The 13,480-nt window shown below is 42.2% G+C and overlaps 1 protein-coding gene across 1 annotated transcript; it reads left to right on the plus strand.

Annotated features, from left to right (window-relative positions):
• Positions 1 to 3,151: 3,151 nt before the first annotated feature.
• Positions 3,152 to 13,285, plus strand: LOC147222108 (transcription initiation factor TFIID subunit 4-like). Its single transcript, XM_086168907.1, has 15 exons — positions 3,152 to 4,145; positions 4,695 to 4,840; positions 4,951 to 5,070; positions 6,752 to 6,841; positions 6,971 to 7,093; positions 8,132 to 8,221; positions 8,352 to 8,558; positions 8,711 to 8,852; positions 8,972 to 9,074; positions 9,190 to 9,359; positions 9,446 to 9,576; positions 9,791 to 9,916; positions 10,919 to 10,975; positions 11,077 to 11,199; positions 12,419 to 13,285. The coding sequence occupies exons 1-15, from the start codon at positions 3,518 to 3,520 to the stop codon at positions 12,572 to 12,574; spliced, it is 2,412 nt and encodes an 803-aa protein (XP_086025033.1). The 5' UTR covers positions 3,152 to 3,517; the 3' UTR covers positions 12,575 to 13,285.
• Positions 13,286 to 13,480: the final 195 nt, after the last annotated feature.

The raw sequence follows: 13,480 nt of genomic DNA on the forward strand, positions 1-13,480 counted from the left end.
AGCAACTATAAGTCATGATTCATGACCACTAGCTGAGAGATTTATGACCCCACAGGTGGAGGGGACGGCCGCTGCCTATTAGGCCCGTCTACTAGACACGCCCCCATTCGCTTTAAAATGCATATGTATATATATATATATATATACAAGAAGACAGAATAGAGAAAATACCCTACTTTCCATTGGTTGTTTTTTCCACGGACAGCACGCTGCGCTCTGTTGGCTGTGAATTACAGATTGAAAAGCTTCTCTAAGCGATGGAGAGGTTTTCTCGTGAGTTTCCAGGAGACAGTGGACTGTTTACACCAGTTTTCCGAGACAGTGAGGATAGTGATTTGCTCTCTCTCATGGTTGGTAAAACGCAAGAGGGCCTGAGCGAAGCCGGTGCACCTGATGGTAAGAGCTGTCTAACCCCTGATGCAGGATTTGAAGCCTCTCCTGACTCTCCATGCACTCCAACTGAAATGCTGTCTGAAAGTGTTGACTTCAGACCCTTCCCAGAGTATACAGCTGCAATATCTACCACACAGACCTGCACCCTACTGTTCATCCTGGCAAAATGATGTGACCCTCGAAGATCCAGAGCCGAGCAGAGGCTATACCAGGATAACCCCCAACAACCTTGTGACAACCCCTGACTCACCCCAACCTTCAGCTCCAGCGACCCCCGAAGACCCGATGCTAAGCAAAGCCTATGCCGCTGTGACTCCCACCAACTCCCCTTGATCAGCCCCTAAGGCACCCTTCAAAAACCAGATATGTCGTAGAGTCTATATTGCTGTCATTCTCCTCCTGAGCCCGTCTGACCCCTCTTGACCCCCATCACATTTGGCGGAGAGTGTAGATTTTTTTGATATTGTAAAGGCCTGCATTGCGAGTGCAGATACCTTCTACAAAACAGGTAGAAAAACTTATGCTAGAAATTGTGTTTTTGCGCCTCATCCTTTGTATCAATTTCAGCAGATCTTTGCGATATGAGTGCTAAAGTGTGACAACGATCAGTTTAAATTAAATAATTTCTTTAACCCTGTCTTTGAGAAACTGATGGAGAAACACATTATTCAACATTTTGCAACAAGAAGTGATCGGAAACTCTTGATTGTCAAACGCTTTCATCATACCTTAAAGACAAAAACGTGGTGGTTTTTCACTGCAAAAACACATGTAGATATATAGATGTAATTCAGGATTGGCTTGATTTACCATAGCAGTATAAAAAATGAAACCTGTCGATGTAACACCAAACAAGACCTTTCAAGTGTTTGAAAATTTATATAGTGCCTCTGGCCGTAAAACACGCCAAATTTAAATTCAATGAGGGTGCCATTGTGAGAATTTCGAAATACCATGGTGTATTGGACAAAATGTACAGAGACCTGGTCATCACCATCAACAACACCGTGGTAAGGCCTACCTCAACTGTGAGAAACCTGGGTGTGGTCCTAGACAACCAACTGTCATTCTCAGCGAATGTTGCAGCAGTCGTATGTTCATGCAGATTCTTTCTCTACAACAAAAGGAAGATTTGTGCATTCTCACGGAAGATACAGCGCAGATACCCATCCAGGCTCTAGTCATCTCTCGTTTGGACTACTGCAACTCCCTCCGTGTCAGTGCCCCAGCAGTGACCATCAGGCCTCTGGAGCTTAATCAGAAAGCGGCAGCCCACCACCCGACCCAAATTCTCCCACACAACTCCCCTTCTTATGTCCCGACACTGGCCCCCGGTAGCTGCCCACATCAAGTTCAAGTCCCTGGTGCTTGCCCACTGGGCAGTGAATGGGACAGCCCCGTCTTATCTCCAGGATATGGTCTAGCCACATGTCCCTACCCGTGGGGGGGGGATCAATATGCCCACACCTGCCCGGCACCTCCCACCAGGGGCAACTCCAGAATTAAAAAGGGTCTAGCCCCTCTCAAGAGGCCTGGCTCCAGACCTCACACAGTGTTTCTAGGTGAGTCCATCTATATCAAGCCGGAATCTCTCAGCCTCGCGCACCAGCTCGGGCTCCATCCTCGCCAAAGAGGTGACAATCGATGTCCCAAGAGCCACCTTCTAGAGTCGAGGATCAGACCACCACAGTCACCCGCTCCAGCTACAGCTACCGCCCAGCTCCCACTGCATCGGACCCCCTTGGCCCCTCCTGTGGACGGTGAGCCCTGGGGAAGAGGGACCCGTGTCGTTCATTCGGGCTGTGCCCAACCGAGCCCCATGGGTAAAGACCTGGCCACCAGGTTCTTGCCGCCGAGCCCCGTCCCCAGGCCTGGTTTCGGGGACCACATTCAGGCAAGAGAAAACTGGGTCCAATGATTTTCTTCTTCATGGTGGTCTTCTAAGCCACACTTTGTCTGGTCCCTCATCTGGGACCTGTTTGCCTGGGTGATCGTTCCAGGGGCATAAAGCCCCTGACAACATAGCTCATAGTTCTTCATTTTTATGTTGTATATTTGTTGACAAGGTTCGCAGGAGTTTGCCCCCCTGCAATCCCATTACCCCTGACAGCGCAGTATTTCCTCTCTGCAGAGGAGGTGTGGCGCCCTCCATCGGCTTTTCCACAAAAGCAACTTCATTTGGACGGCCGGTTTTTGTGGAGCCATCTTGCACGGCGTGTGTACAGTGCTCCGTTATCGGGACAATTCGCTCGACGTAAACAACATTAATACTGATGTGAAAGACTGATTCTGAAACGGAGAAGTAACAGTAACAGGATAAACACACCCTCTGAAACGTAAAGTTTGAATGACATTGATTTCGAGCAGACAGCGATGCTCCCACGAGCCGCGCATATCCCGGAATGACTGCTGAGGCCATTGGTACCGCCTTTTACAATACGCGACAGCCAATCACAGAGCGTAGAAGAGCATTTACGGCGCCGTCTTAGTTGGACTGCGCATGCCCTCCGCCAGTTGGTAAGTACCTCTCTTCTCATAAGCTTGCGGGAGTGCGAAGATGGCGGTTGTTCCCGGTCAGCTGGATGAGCTTGTATTACACACAGAGGTGAATAAAGCTGGTGTTTATCATCCTGTACGGTCCGTAGACTCACAACAGTTGTTATTGTGTCACAATAACCACCTGCTCAGGCACGAGACACCTGAAAATTAACCTTCGTTTTACCTCCGGGACGGGGGGGGGGGTGGGGGTGGCGTGAGCTAGTGTCCAGCTGGGACTTAGTCAAGTCGATTGCTAAACAGGTACGCCGTAGTTACCAAGTAGTACCGCGGTGCTCAAAAGAATACACGGAAAGCGAGCTGGCAGAATCGATAATTAGATGTGTCAAATTCTTGCCACGTCGCTTTTTAGCTCGATTTAGTTAATTTTGAAGTTGAAGTGAGGGGGATCTTATCCTAACGACGTCCCCATGGTTCAACTATGGACGCACCGACCGCCAGCACAGACTCCGGCACAGGATATAACCCCGGCAAAACGTTTGTTGTCAGTGGTGGTGTAACTTATCTCCCCAGTCACCAGTAGAGAGTGGGTTCGTTCCCGTTGCAGGCTTTCAGTGGGAGCCAGACTATGAACTGTCACAATTCGAGAAGCACTGTCCCTTCTGCCGGGGCGACACCGACGAGTGGCACTAGTAACAGCAGCACTGGTGCGACATCTGTTACAACTGTCAGCAGCGGAACAGTGTTGTCAAAAGGATCGACCTGCGCGATAATGTCCCTCCCGTCAAACAGTGTCATCCAGGCGCCTCTCACAAACTCAGAGTGCGCCATAACTGCAGCTCCGGCTGTGAACCCGGCAGCGGCAGCCACCGTCACCCTTGCCCGGCCACAGTTACAGACCATGGGCTCCGGTGCAACTTTGAATGGGAACAATGAGACAAGAACTACAGCGATCGCAAACTCTACAGGTCAGAGTTTGGGAACTCGCAATCCACTCGCTGGCAGCATACAGACGTCCAGTTCAGTGTCCGTCAGCGCAGGTTTGCACATAATAAGACCAGTACCTCCAACCACAACAATACCGTCGGCTCCGCGGCAAGTTGTTACCCTCAATACCGTCAGCACCCCGCGGGCACCTGTGACGGTGGCTGCCGGTCCAGGAGGGATGCAAGCCGTTGCGCCTCAGATGTTGCCCCCGAAGCTTCCTGAGGCTTCCCCCGGACAGCCAAGTGTACAAAACATTCAGCTCCCCCCGGGTGAGTGCACACTGCCCATTTTACTCTATCTATCTATCTATCTATCTATCTATCTATCTATCTATCTATCTATCTATCTATCTATCTATCTATCTATCTATCTGTCTGTCTGTCTGTCTGTCTGTCTGTCTGTCTGTCTGTCTGTCTGTCTGTCTGTCTGTCTGTCTGTCTGTCCATCTACTTAAAAGTCAGTAAATGTGACAGTGCAGTCCATTAGAAAACTAGAATAAGGATTAAACACTTGATCATTGCTATGGGTTATTTCAGATTTCCCTTTCAATATTTACCATGGGTTATTTTAACAGAATTGCTGTGTCTCATGTTTACATTTTAGTTAAAATGAAAAACAAAGCACCAACTTTTTTAGATTTGAATGAAATACTGCTCCAAATCATTGCACATTTTTGGTTAAGAGTATGAAAGAAATGATGGAGGACCCATATACATTATACTGTCATATGATTTATGATGATTTAAAACTTTTTTTTTAACTTGAGTTGCTGACATTTTAGGTCTCATTTGCCTTATGCATTTTGTGATGTCTTGCAGGTATGGTGCTTGTACGCAGTGAGAGTGGACAGCTGCTGATGATACCTCAGCAAGCTCTGGCTCAGATGCAGGCACAGGCACAAGCACAGGCTCAGGTGGGCATAGCGCCACAGACTGCGACACCAACAAACACTCCTCCTGGCCAGGTGAGATCACAGCTAATATAGGAGAATGTTCGTGTATTACACACACTCACACACACACACACTCACATAATGTGTTTCGCAGATAGTGTGATGTTATTGTTGTCTGTCAGGCTTCAGGAAACACCATCCTCAACAGACAGGTGGCTCCCAGCACTATTATCCGACCTGGCTGTCCAGCCCCGACCTCACTGCCTGCAACCGCAACTCTTCAAAGACCCCCCATTCTTCAGGTGACCCTGACTGCTGTGTAAAAAAACATCTGACCATATTTAGCTATTTGCATAACCAACTTTGCAGGCATTAACCTGAGAACATAGGCATATCAGATACTGAGCAGTAACCACCAACTAAAAATTATTTGTGGGGAAATTGATAGTTATTAGTGTGAATGTCAGTATTGAGGTGACGAAGCACGTGTCACTGGAGTGGTTGTAGTGTATGAGTGCATTTCTTTCACTAATAAAAGGTTGGAAACCTTCATCCTATTGGAAATTCATTAATTTACTGTGTGGTCTAAGTTTTTTTCTCTTCTGGGATATGCTAAATTAAAGCCTTTAAAAAAAGCTCACAAATAATGTGGGAGTATTTTGAAGGTATTTATATGCTATTATAATTAGAATTTTAAAATCTTAATCTGAATCTTTGATTTCTATTAAATACAGAAAGGGACAGCACATTTTAGATGTTTTGGAGAGAAGGTCAGAGAAACCAGACTGAGATGGTTCGGTCATGTATGGAGGAGGGATAGTGAATATATTGATAAATGGATGCTGGAATTGGAGCTGCCAAGTAGGAGGTCTAGAGGAATACCAAATAGAAGATTTATGGATGTAGTAAGAGGATATGAAGGTAGTTGGTGTGCGAGGAGGATACAGAGAGTAGGGTTAGATGGAGAAGGTTGATTTGCTGTGGTGACCCCTGAAGGGAAAAGCCAAAAGGAAAAGATGAAATAAAGAAATTCACATTGCATAGAAATTACTCATGCTGTTGAGTAATGAATCTTTAGTTGGGTATACCTCAAGAAAATCTGGTTTATCAAAGAAGTTTAAAGTGTTTGGATCAAAATGAAATAGCTAATTTGCTTGTTGTGATAAAAAAGTGAAAGGATTGAGTCTCAAACACTGCCGTTTTTCCAATATCTGAGTTTATTTAAAGACTTGATTGATTATGGAAGTTGTTTATTATTACTGATACTGAGCTTGGTAATTTGACTGATGGGTATCTATAAAGGGCCTCCCAGTGATATAGTGCCATATATACTTAATATTATGCACCCATGTATGACCTTTTTACAGTGATGTCACAAAATATACTTTGGGTGATTTTTGAAGGCATTAAAGGCATTTCTTGCTCAGCGGATAGTAGTGCTCTGGTTGATTGTATCTGTTGGATTTTGAGTTTTGGGTATCGAGTTTTATAGCGCAATTTTACTGAGTTTTGTTACACTCGCAATTTGCAGAACAAACAAATAAAATTTCATCCTAATGTCCTGCTAAATATTACTTAACTGTTGAATTTGTTCAAGAAAGTACCATTTCAGTAGCACTACATTGGTGTCTTTCCACAATCCTAAAATATGCAGTAAGTTAATTGTAGTAAGTTAATTGCAGATGTGTGAATGAGGGAGTGACTTGTGTTTTTTGAGTTTCTTGAAATTAAATCTTTAAAACTGATATATACTCTATAATGTGGGGAAATCAGCGTTTACTGAACAAAGGCTGACCACTAGCATTTATGGCAGAAGAAGCAAGCATATTTCCACTTATGAACTGATAATTTTGTCAGTTTTCTTAAACAACTTTAAAATAGCTATGCAAGATCTGTTCAGAGGCTCCTCATAACATTTCAAACAGACTCAGAAACATTTTAACAAGCTAATTAACAGAAATGGGCTGTTATCCCATCTCCCAGAGTTCCATTGGGACTGCAATACCAGGATTGATCCCAAGGACAGTCAGCCAAATATCTGGGACCACGGTGACCTCTGTAACAATGAGCAAAGTGAGTCATGACAAGGGATCACACAATTGTATCTCTTCAAGCACAGAAATTACATAATATTACATATAATTGACTGCACGTCCAACAAAAAAATATTTCTAATCTACATGCCATTTGTTTTTACACCAGGAGACAATGGAGAATGTGAAGAAATGTAAGAATTTCTTGTCTACACTGATCAAGTTGGCATCCACCGGTAAGCAATCAACTGAGACTGCCTCCAGTGTGAAACAGGTGGTCAAGGACCTGCTGGTGAGTCACATTGACTGTGTATGCCATTAAAGCTTTAATTCACACAACAAACGAAGACAAATGGACTGTAACCATAAAAACTGCAGAGTGAATGCTATACTAGACAAGTGGTTTATATTAGAACTTTACAAATAGAAAACAAATGCATTAGGGATTGTGTAGTCTTTCACCCACTCATTTTCCAACAAAACACATTCAGTCATTAATACACACATTCATACTCTGTTGCGAGTGGCAGCTTTTCATGTTGAAAACTTGCTAAATACTTGTATACTATTGTGTACTGATGATAAAGGCAACCGCAGCATTTATGGGATCAGTACATTACCTAAGAAGACTTTGAAACGACTTCTTGGGGTGTCAGGGACCAAACCTGGCACTTTTTTGGATTTGTTTTTTCAGGCCAGTGAAACTCTGTTATAGCGACCTGATGATAGTAACTGGAAGGATTGGTGTACAGGTTGTGTGAAGTAGTGTATGATGGCAGTGACTTTGCTGGTTACTACCTGAGTGCAAAGCTCTATGAGGAGGCTATGGGGAGATGGAAATGTTTTGCTAGCCTGTCTTATTGTCTGGAAAAATTTAGTTATTTTGTTTTGTGACAAATTAATTTTACTAGCATGCCATATTGAAGGTGAGTACAGATTCTGTTAGTGGTTTGCAAAACAGAGCCAGAGTGTTGACTCTGTGACTTGAGCTTCCTCGGCATTGGAGACACTGTTGAGCTGTCTGATAGACTCCTTGTCAAAATCCTCTTGTCTTGGTAACTGGACTTGAATTTCTTTACTTGAAGATGTTTCACCCCTCATCTGAGAGGCTTGTTCTTCAGGCTTCAAGTCAAGAAGATTTTGACAAGAATTCACCATCACCCGGATGACCGAGAACCTCCACAGACCTATAGATAGAGACAGTATGATGTATTGAATGTTAGGGATTTGTCAATCTCAATCACTAAATATTTTAATAACCTCCACTAACACTGCTGTCAATGCCTTTATGGACCTTTATATTTATATATACACCTTTACATTATGATAGGAAGGTAAACTGGAAGCTGAGGAATTCACCAGCAGGTTGTACAAAGAACTCAGCTCCTCACCACAACCATACCTTGTGCCTTTCCTCAAGGTAAGAGCACTGTTATTGTAATTTATTTATCATCAATATATCTTATAAGAATCATCAGAAGTATTAGGTGTAAGGTCTTGAAGTACTCCAAACAAATGTCAATTCGAACTGTTTTGTGCCTGGCTCATAGAGAAGCCTTCCAGCCTTGAGGCAACTTACGCCAGACTCAGCAGCCTTCATTCAGCAGAGTCAGCTCCCCCAGCCCTCCTCAGGTCCAGTCTTTTCCACCTCACCCACCGCTACCACGGTGGTTCTGGGTAGCTCGGCCCCTTGCCTTCCCATTAGCAGGCCTCAGCTCCAGCCAGGTGTCAGCAAACCAGGACAAATCCCCGGACTGGTAAATGTTAACTATTGGATATAAATTAAGATGTCTCTTAAACAAGAAACTGCAGATGCTACAATTGCATGTGTGTAAACTGTCAAATATTAAAGTGGATAATCTAGTGACTCTGAAAAATAACCACTTGCATTCGAAACATGGCCTCTTAGGTTCACCAGCTTCAGCAGCAAAGAACTATTGTAAGACCTCAGGTAACTGTACCAACAACCCCAGTGGTGACTCTCAGGAATCAGACCTCTGGCCGCATCGTGATGGGACAGCCACAAATCAAGCTTAAAGAACTGCAACCAAGTGAGAAAGCCAATGTAACATAGCAACTTGTTGCGTATTTATATCATTCATTGTGCAATTATTGTTTTTAAATGACTCCTGATTTTATCCGTGTAATTGTGATCCTCTGTCTCGATCAGTTCCCATGAGGCCAGACACACCATTTGCCTCTATACAAGTATCTGCCCCAGCCTTGAAACCATCTCAAAAGAACAAGTTGAATGAAGCTGGAAACACTTTTAAGTGAGACAGAAATGAGAAGGATTGAAATATCACTACTCACTATATATTTAACCATAAAAGTCTTGGTTTATCATCAGTCTAATCGTCAGGTTTTCCAAAATTCATATCTTCACAGAGACGATGATGACATCAATGATGTTGCCTCCATGGCTGGAGTAAATCTAACAGAGGAAAGTGCAAACATCCTAGCTACTAATTCAGAACTAGTGGGAGCAGTAACACATTCCTGTAAAGATGAGGCTTTTCTTCCCTGCGCCATGTTGCAGGGGAGAATACTAGACATTGGTGAGGCAATACTACCATAACTGATGGAACAAAATGTTTCCTTTAAAGTACTGTAAAGCACAAAGGTGTCTGTGCTTTTCCTTGAGGTCGGAAGTTCGGGGTGACAAACCTTGGTGTGGAGGTAGTAAGCTACATCTCCCATGCTACTCAGCAGCGGCTCCAATACCTGTTGGAACAGGTGTCCCAAGTAGCCCAGCAGAAAAACAGCAATTTCAAGGTCTGCTTACATCATTATGGAAACAGTCATAGTAACATAGTATCCCCATAGTTTAGTATAGGGATGTACTTTTATTTGTACATTAACATAAGAATTTGTATTGCTAAGAAGTGAAAAGCTGCACTGCATGTTGAACAGTGCAGTGCTCAATGTGGAAAATGTGTTTCCTTGCTTTGACCTCACTTTTAACATAAATATTGTTGTCTGCTGGCAGGAGGATGACAACTATGAACAGAGCAGTGATGTGCGTACTCAGCTGAAGTTCTTTGAGCAGTTGGACCACTTAGAAAAACAACGGAAGGAGGAACAGGAAAGAGAGATCCTCCTAAAGGCAGCTAAGGTACAAAAAAAGAGAAGATAGACATATAGATCAGTGCTTGGATAACTTCAATGTACCAGTGACTAATCCTTATCACCAGATAATTTTACTATTTTTATTGACTGCATAATTCTTGCACAAAATGTGAGTAACTTGTCTTTGCCCTAAGAGCAAGATCCCTCAGGAATTAAGCTCAGAGTTGTCTCACAGGATTCTTGATTCTCTTTTACGCTCATAAACCTGACATGAAGGGGTTTCAATTGATCTTAAAAGCACTGTTCCCTCTAACAGTGCTTAAAAGTCTCTTATAATGTAAAATATTAAGTCAACTCTCTTTGCCTTTCATTTTGGAACACCAGTCGGTATTTTGATGTTTAGTACAGTATCTTCACTCCACAATGTTGACTTGTGTATTCCTTCTAAATGCTGGCTCCTTACCTTGAGTCTGGCTTTGCTCAAGGTTTGACTTTCAAAAGAAGTTTTCCGCCACCATTGTCACCTGGACCTGTTTCACTTTCGAAGCAATGTGGTTTAGACTTGCACTGTATTACTGTATTACTCAGCAATAACCTCTCTTACAAATGGCCTTATGCAAATAAAGGCAGGTTATCCATAATGATGCACATCCATTAAAAGCAGCAAAACTTAGCAAATAAACAGGTTCGACATATCACTTAAGTTTTTGTAAATTTTCCGTTCTGCTTGTCCATCATGTTCCTTCACGGCCTGACAAGTGGTATAATATCATACTCTATGGCTTCAGTTGAGAGGTTCTTGACCATGAAAATGTTAACGCTGTTTTTGAGAGTAGTTCCTCTGGCATTGTCTTGGAGTCTGAACATTCTGGATTTAAATGTTTCTGTCAGAGGCCACCGAGTGATTTTCTTCTCACAAAAGTGTTCTACCTTTAAATGTTAATCCTGCCATGTTTGTATTAATGCCCAGGTCTGTATAGCATGACCAAATTGTTCTTTAACTTTTTCTTGCCTCAAATGGGGTTTGTCCTTTCCTGTGGCCTTGCAGTCTCGAGCTCGTCAAGAAGACCCAGAGCAGTTGCGCCTAAAACAGAAAGCAAAGGAGGTAAGATGACATATGAGCTGCATCCTTCTCTGTTTGGTTTGGTTTGGTTTTGGTTTAGTTTCCCTAGTGTTAGATTATTTCGATACATGTGTGTTGTTTAGATGCAGCAGCAGGAGCTGGCTCAGATGAGACAAAGGGAGGCCAATCAGACAGCTCTGGCAGCCATTGGCCCACGGAAGAGGAAGAATATTGTGGATTCACCATCGTCTTCTACTGGAATGGAGGCAAGATTCTCCAGTATTTTAGTGTCCAAGCACAGTCTCATAAATCACTCCTTTTACCAATTTATTTTATACCTTTATTTCCGTTACCCGGACTCCAATAATAGTAGCCTTGTGTAAGAAGCCATAAAAGTCAGCTAGATGTCGAATAAAATCAATGACATACAACTTTGTCATTCTGCCTAACACTGTTCCAAAGTTTTTCTCTTTTTGTTGCACAGGTTACTCAGCCAGTACTACGATTTTTATTTCATTACCCACTCATCCCATAATAGTTACAAGAGAGATGTTATATCTGGAAACACTAAATATGAACATAGCCTCTCAAATCAAAGGTGCATTACTCAAGAAATAGGACAACACGTCAATGCTCTGAAGAATTCCTTGACTCTCAGCATTTATAGGGGAGAAAAATGCTTTAGGAATATGTTTTTAACCGATAAACCTTAACGGTGTGCATTTGTTTTTGACCTTTTGGATCTACTGTCGAATAAACCGCATAAATTACCATTAGAACCTGACGGATTCAGTCAGACCATCAGGGTATTAAAACTATCGACATAGTTATAATTATTGGTTTCTAATTCTCTGTGCATTTCTTATGTTATTGTTAGTGTTTCGCTCACTCCCTCGCTCTGGGTTTTTTGAATTGATATGGGAGCCCTCTCAGTAAAATGATTGTCAGCGTATAGACTCAAATCGATGACCTTGTATCTTACTGTTGTGAAAGATATATCTGGTGTCAGAGGATGAGTAAAAATCTTATTTATTAATTCATTACGTGCCTTGACAAAGATTTGATCGCACTGGCTGAATGCAGGTAAAAAATGGCCCCTCAATGTGTTTCTGTCAAATTAGATGTTCCAAGATCAAGCTGTATCAATGTCTTTGTTAGATGTTATTGCTGTGGCTGGTAATAGTTGAGCTAATTTTAATGATAATAATAATAATAATAATACATACGATTTGTATAGCGCTTTTCACGGTACACAAAGACGCTTAGTTCTTTTAGTTTAATGGATAATCATCGGAGCCTGATTCAGAATCGCTGTCCAGTGAGAACCATCTCTCGCAAATCAGCTTCCAAATCAGAAAAAACAGCCCGTTTAGTGCAGTGTATAACCTGCATAAGGAATTCTTGGTTGTACTAATAACAACTACACATTCAGGCTTCCTTTTCTCACTATTTTGGTACTCCTTCTGTTTGTATGTGTCCTGGCAGGGATCAGGAAAAGGTTCCTCTGTGTCTGGCAGCACTGGGTCCAGACCCACACGGCAGCGGATCACACGCATCACTCTCAGGGACCTACTCTTTAGTCTGGAGAATGAGAGATTCACTAGTAGCTCACATTTCCTCTACAAGGGATTTCTCAAATAGGCTGGATGTCAGAAGAGAGGCGGAAGAGCGGCGGTAGGGTGGGAAGTGGGTGGAGAGACCAGCCGCTCTCTACTGCCTTCTTTTGTTTCAGCACAGCCATGGACATCCTATATTATTTTTTTATTTGCAAAAGGTGACTATATGTTTTATGATGCAGAGGTTTTTCTATGACGATTGACACATATGCACTGTAATACGCTAGTTTATTTTCTGACTTTTTGTATGTGGATTAGTAGTGAAAATCAATTTTTGACAGACCACCATCTATTTTGTATAGAATAATAGTTTTATTTTAGTTTTGAATTAGTTTTAACTCAACATGTGTAACCTACTGAGTTGCCTTCCTTACTATAAATAAGCCATAGCTGCCCTGAAGCAATTTACCCTGCTGTTTCTCATGAAGCAGTAGCTCATCCTGAAATCTCCCTAACTTTAATTAATTTTATTTTCAATATATTTATTTACTAAACTGAAGAGTGAATTAACATGTAGTTATTTATTTAAAGTCTTGTGACACCTTGTGTGTTTCATGTAGCTTACATTTGAAATCAATATGTGCATTAATGTGCATACAGCATTTTAAAAATGATTTTATAAACTTTTCATGGGTGTGTAGATTTAAAGCATGAGTAGAGTTTTTAATCCCTGCTCTCTCCCTCTCTCTCTCCCCCTCCATATATATATATATATATATATATATACACACACACACACACACACACACACACACACACACATGTATATGTACATATGTAATTTTATATATATATATATATATATATATAAATATATATGTGTGTAATAGTACAGTTGTTCTCTTAATATAGTTTGATTTGTAATGATTTAAGTTGAGGAATGTTCAGAAAGCCTTTTACCCATCAGTAAACCAAACACTATCTAGAAATA

Source organism: Fistularia commersonii, chromosome 21 (assembly GCF_037954325.1).
Source record: "Fistularia commersonii isolate RoL2024-O1a breed Wild chromosome 21, RoL_Fcom_v1.0, whole genome shotgun sequence".
Taxonomy (NCBI): Eukaryota; Metazoa; Chordata; class Actinopteri; order Syngnathiformes; family Fistulariidae; genus Fistularia; species Fistularia commersonii.

What these genes read in the sequence shown, in the direction of transcription:
- LOC147222108 (XM_086168907.1), top strand. Translation starts at nt 3,518, where the DNA reads ATGAACTGTCACAATTCGAGAAGCACTGTCCCTTCTGCCGGGGCGACA. An exon ending in AAAGACCCCCCATTCTTCAG is followed by an intron (nt 5,071 to 6,751) that starts GTGACCCTGACT and finishes CCCATCTCCCAG; the next exon opens with AGTTCCATTGGGACTGCAAT. An exon ending in AGGTGGTCAAGGACCTGCTG is followed by an intron (nt 7,094 to 8,131) that starts GTGAGTCACATT and finishes ACATTATGATAG; the next exon opens with GAAGGTAAACTGGAAGCTGA.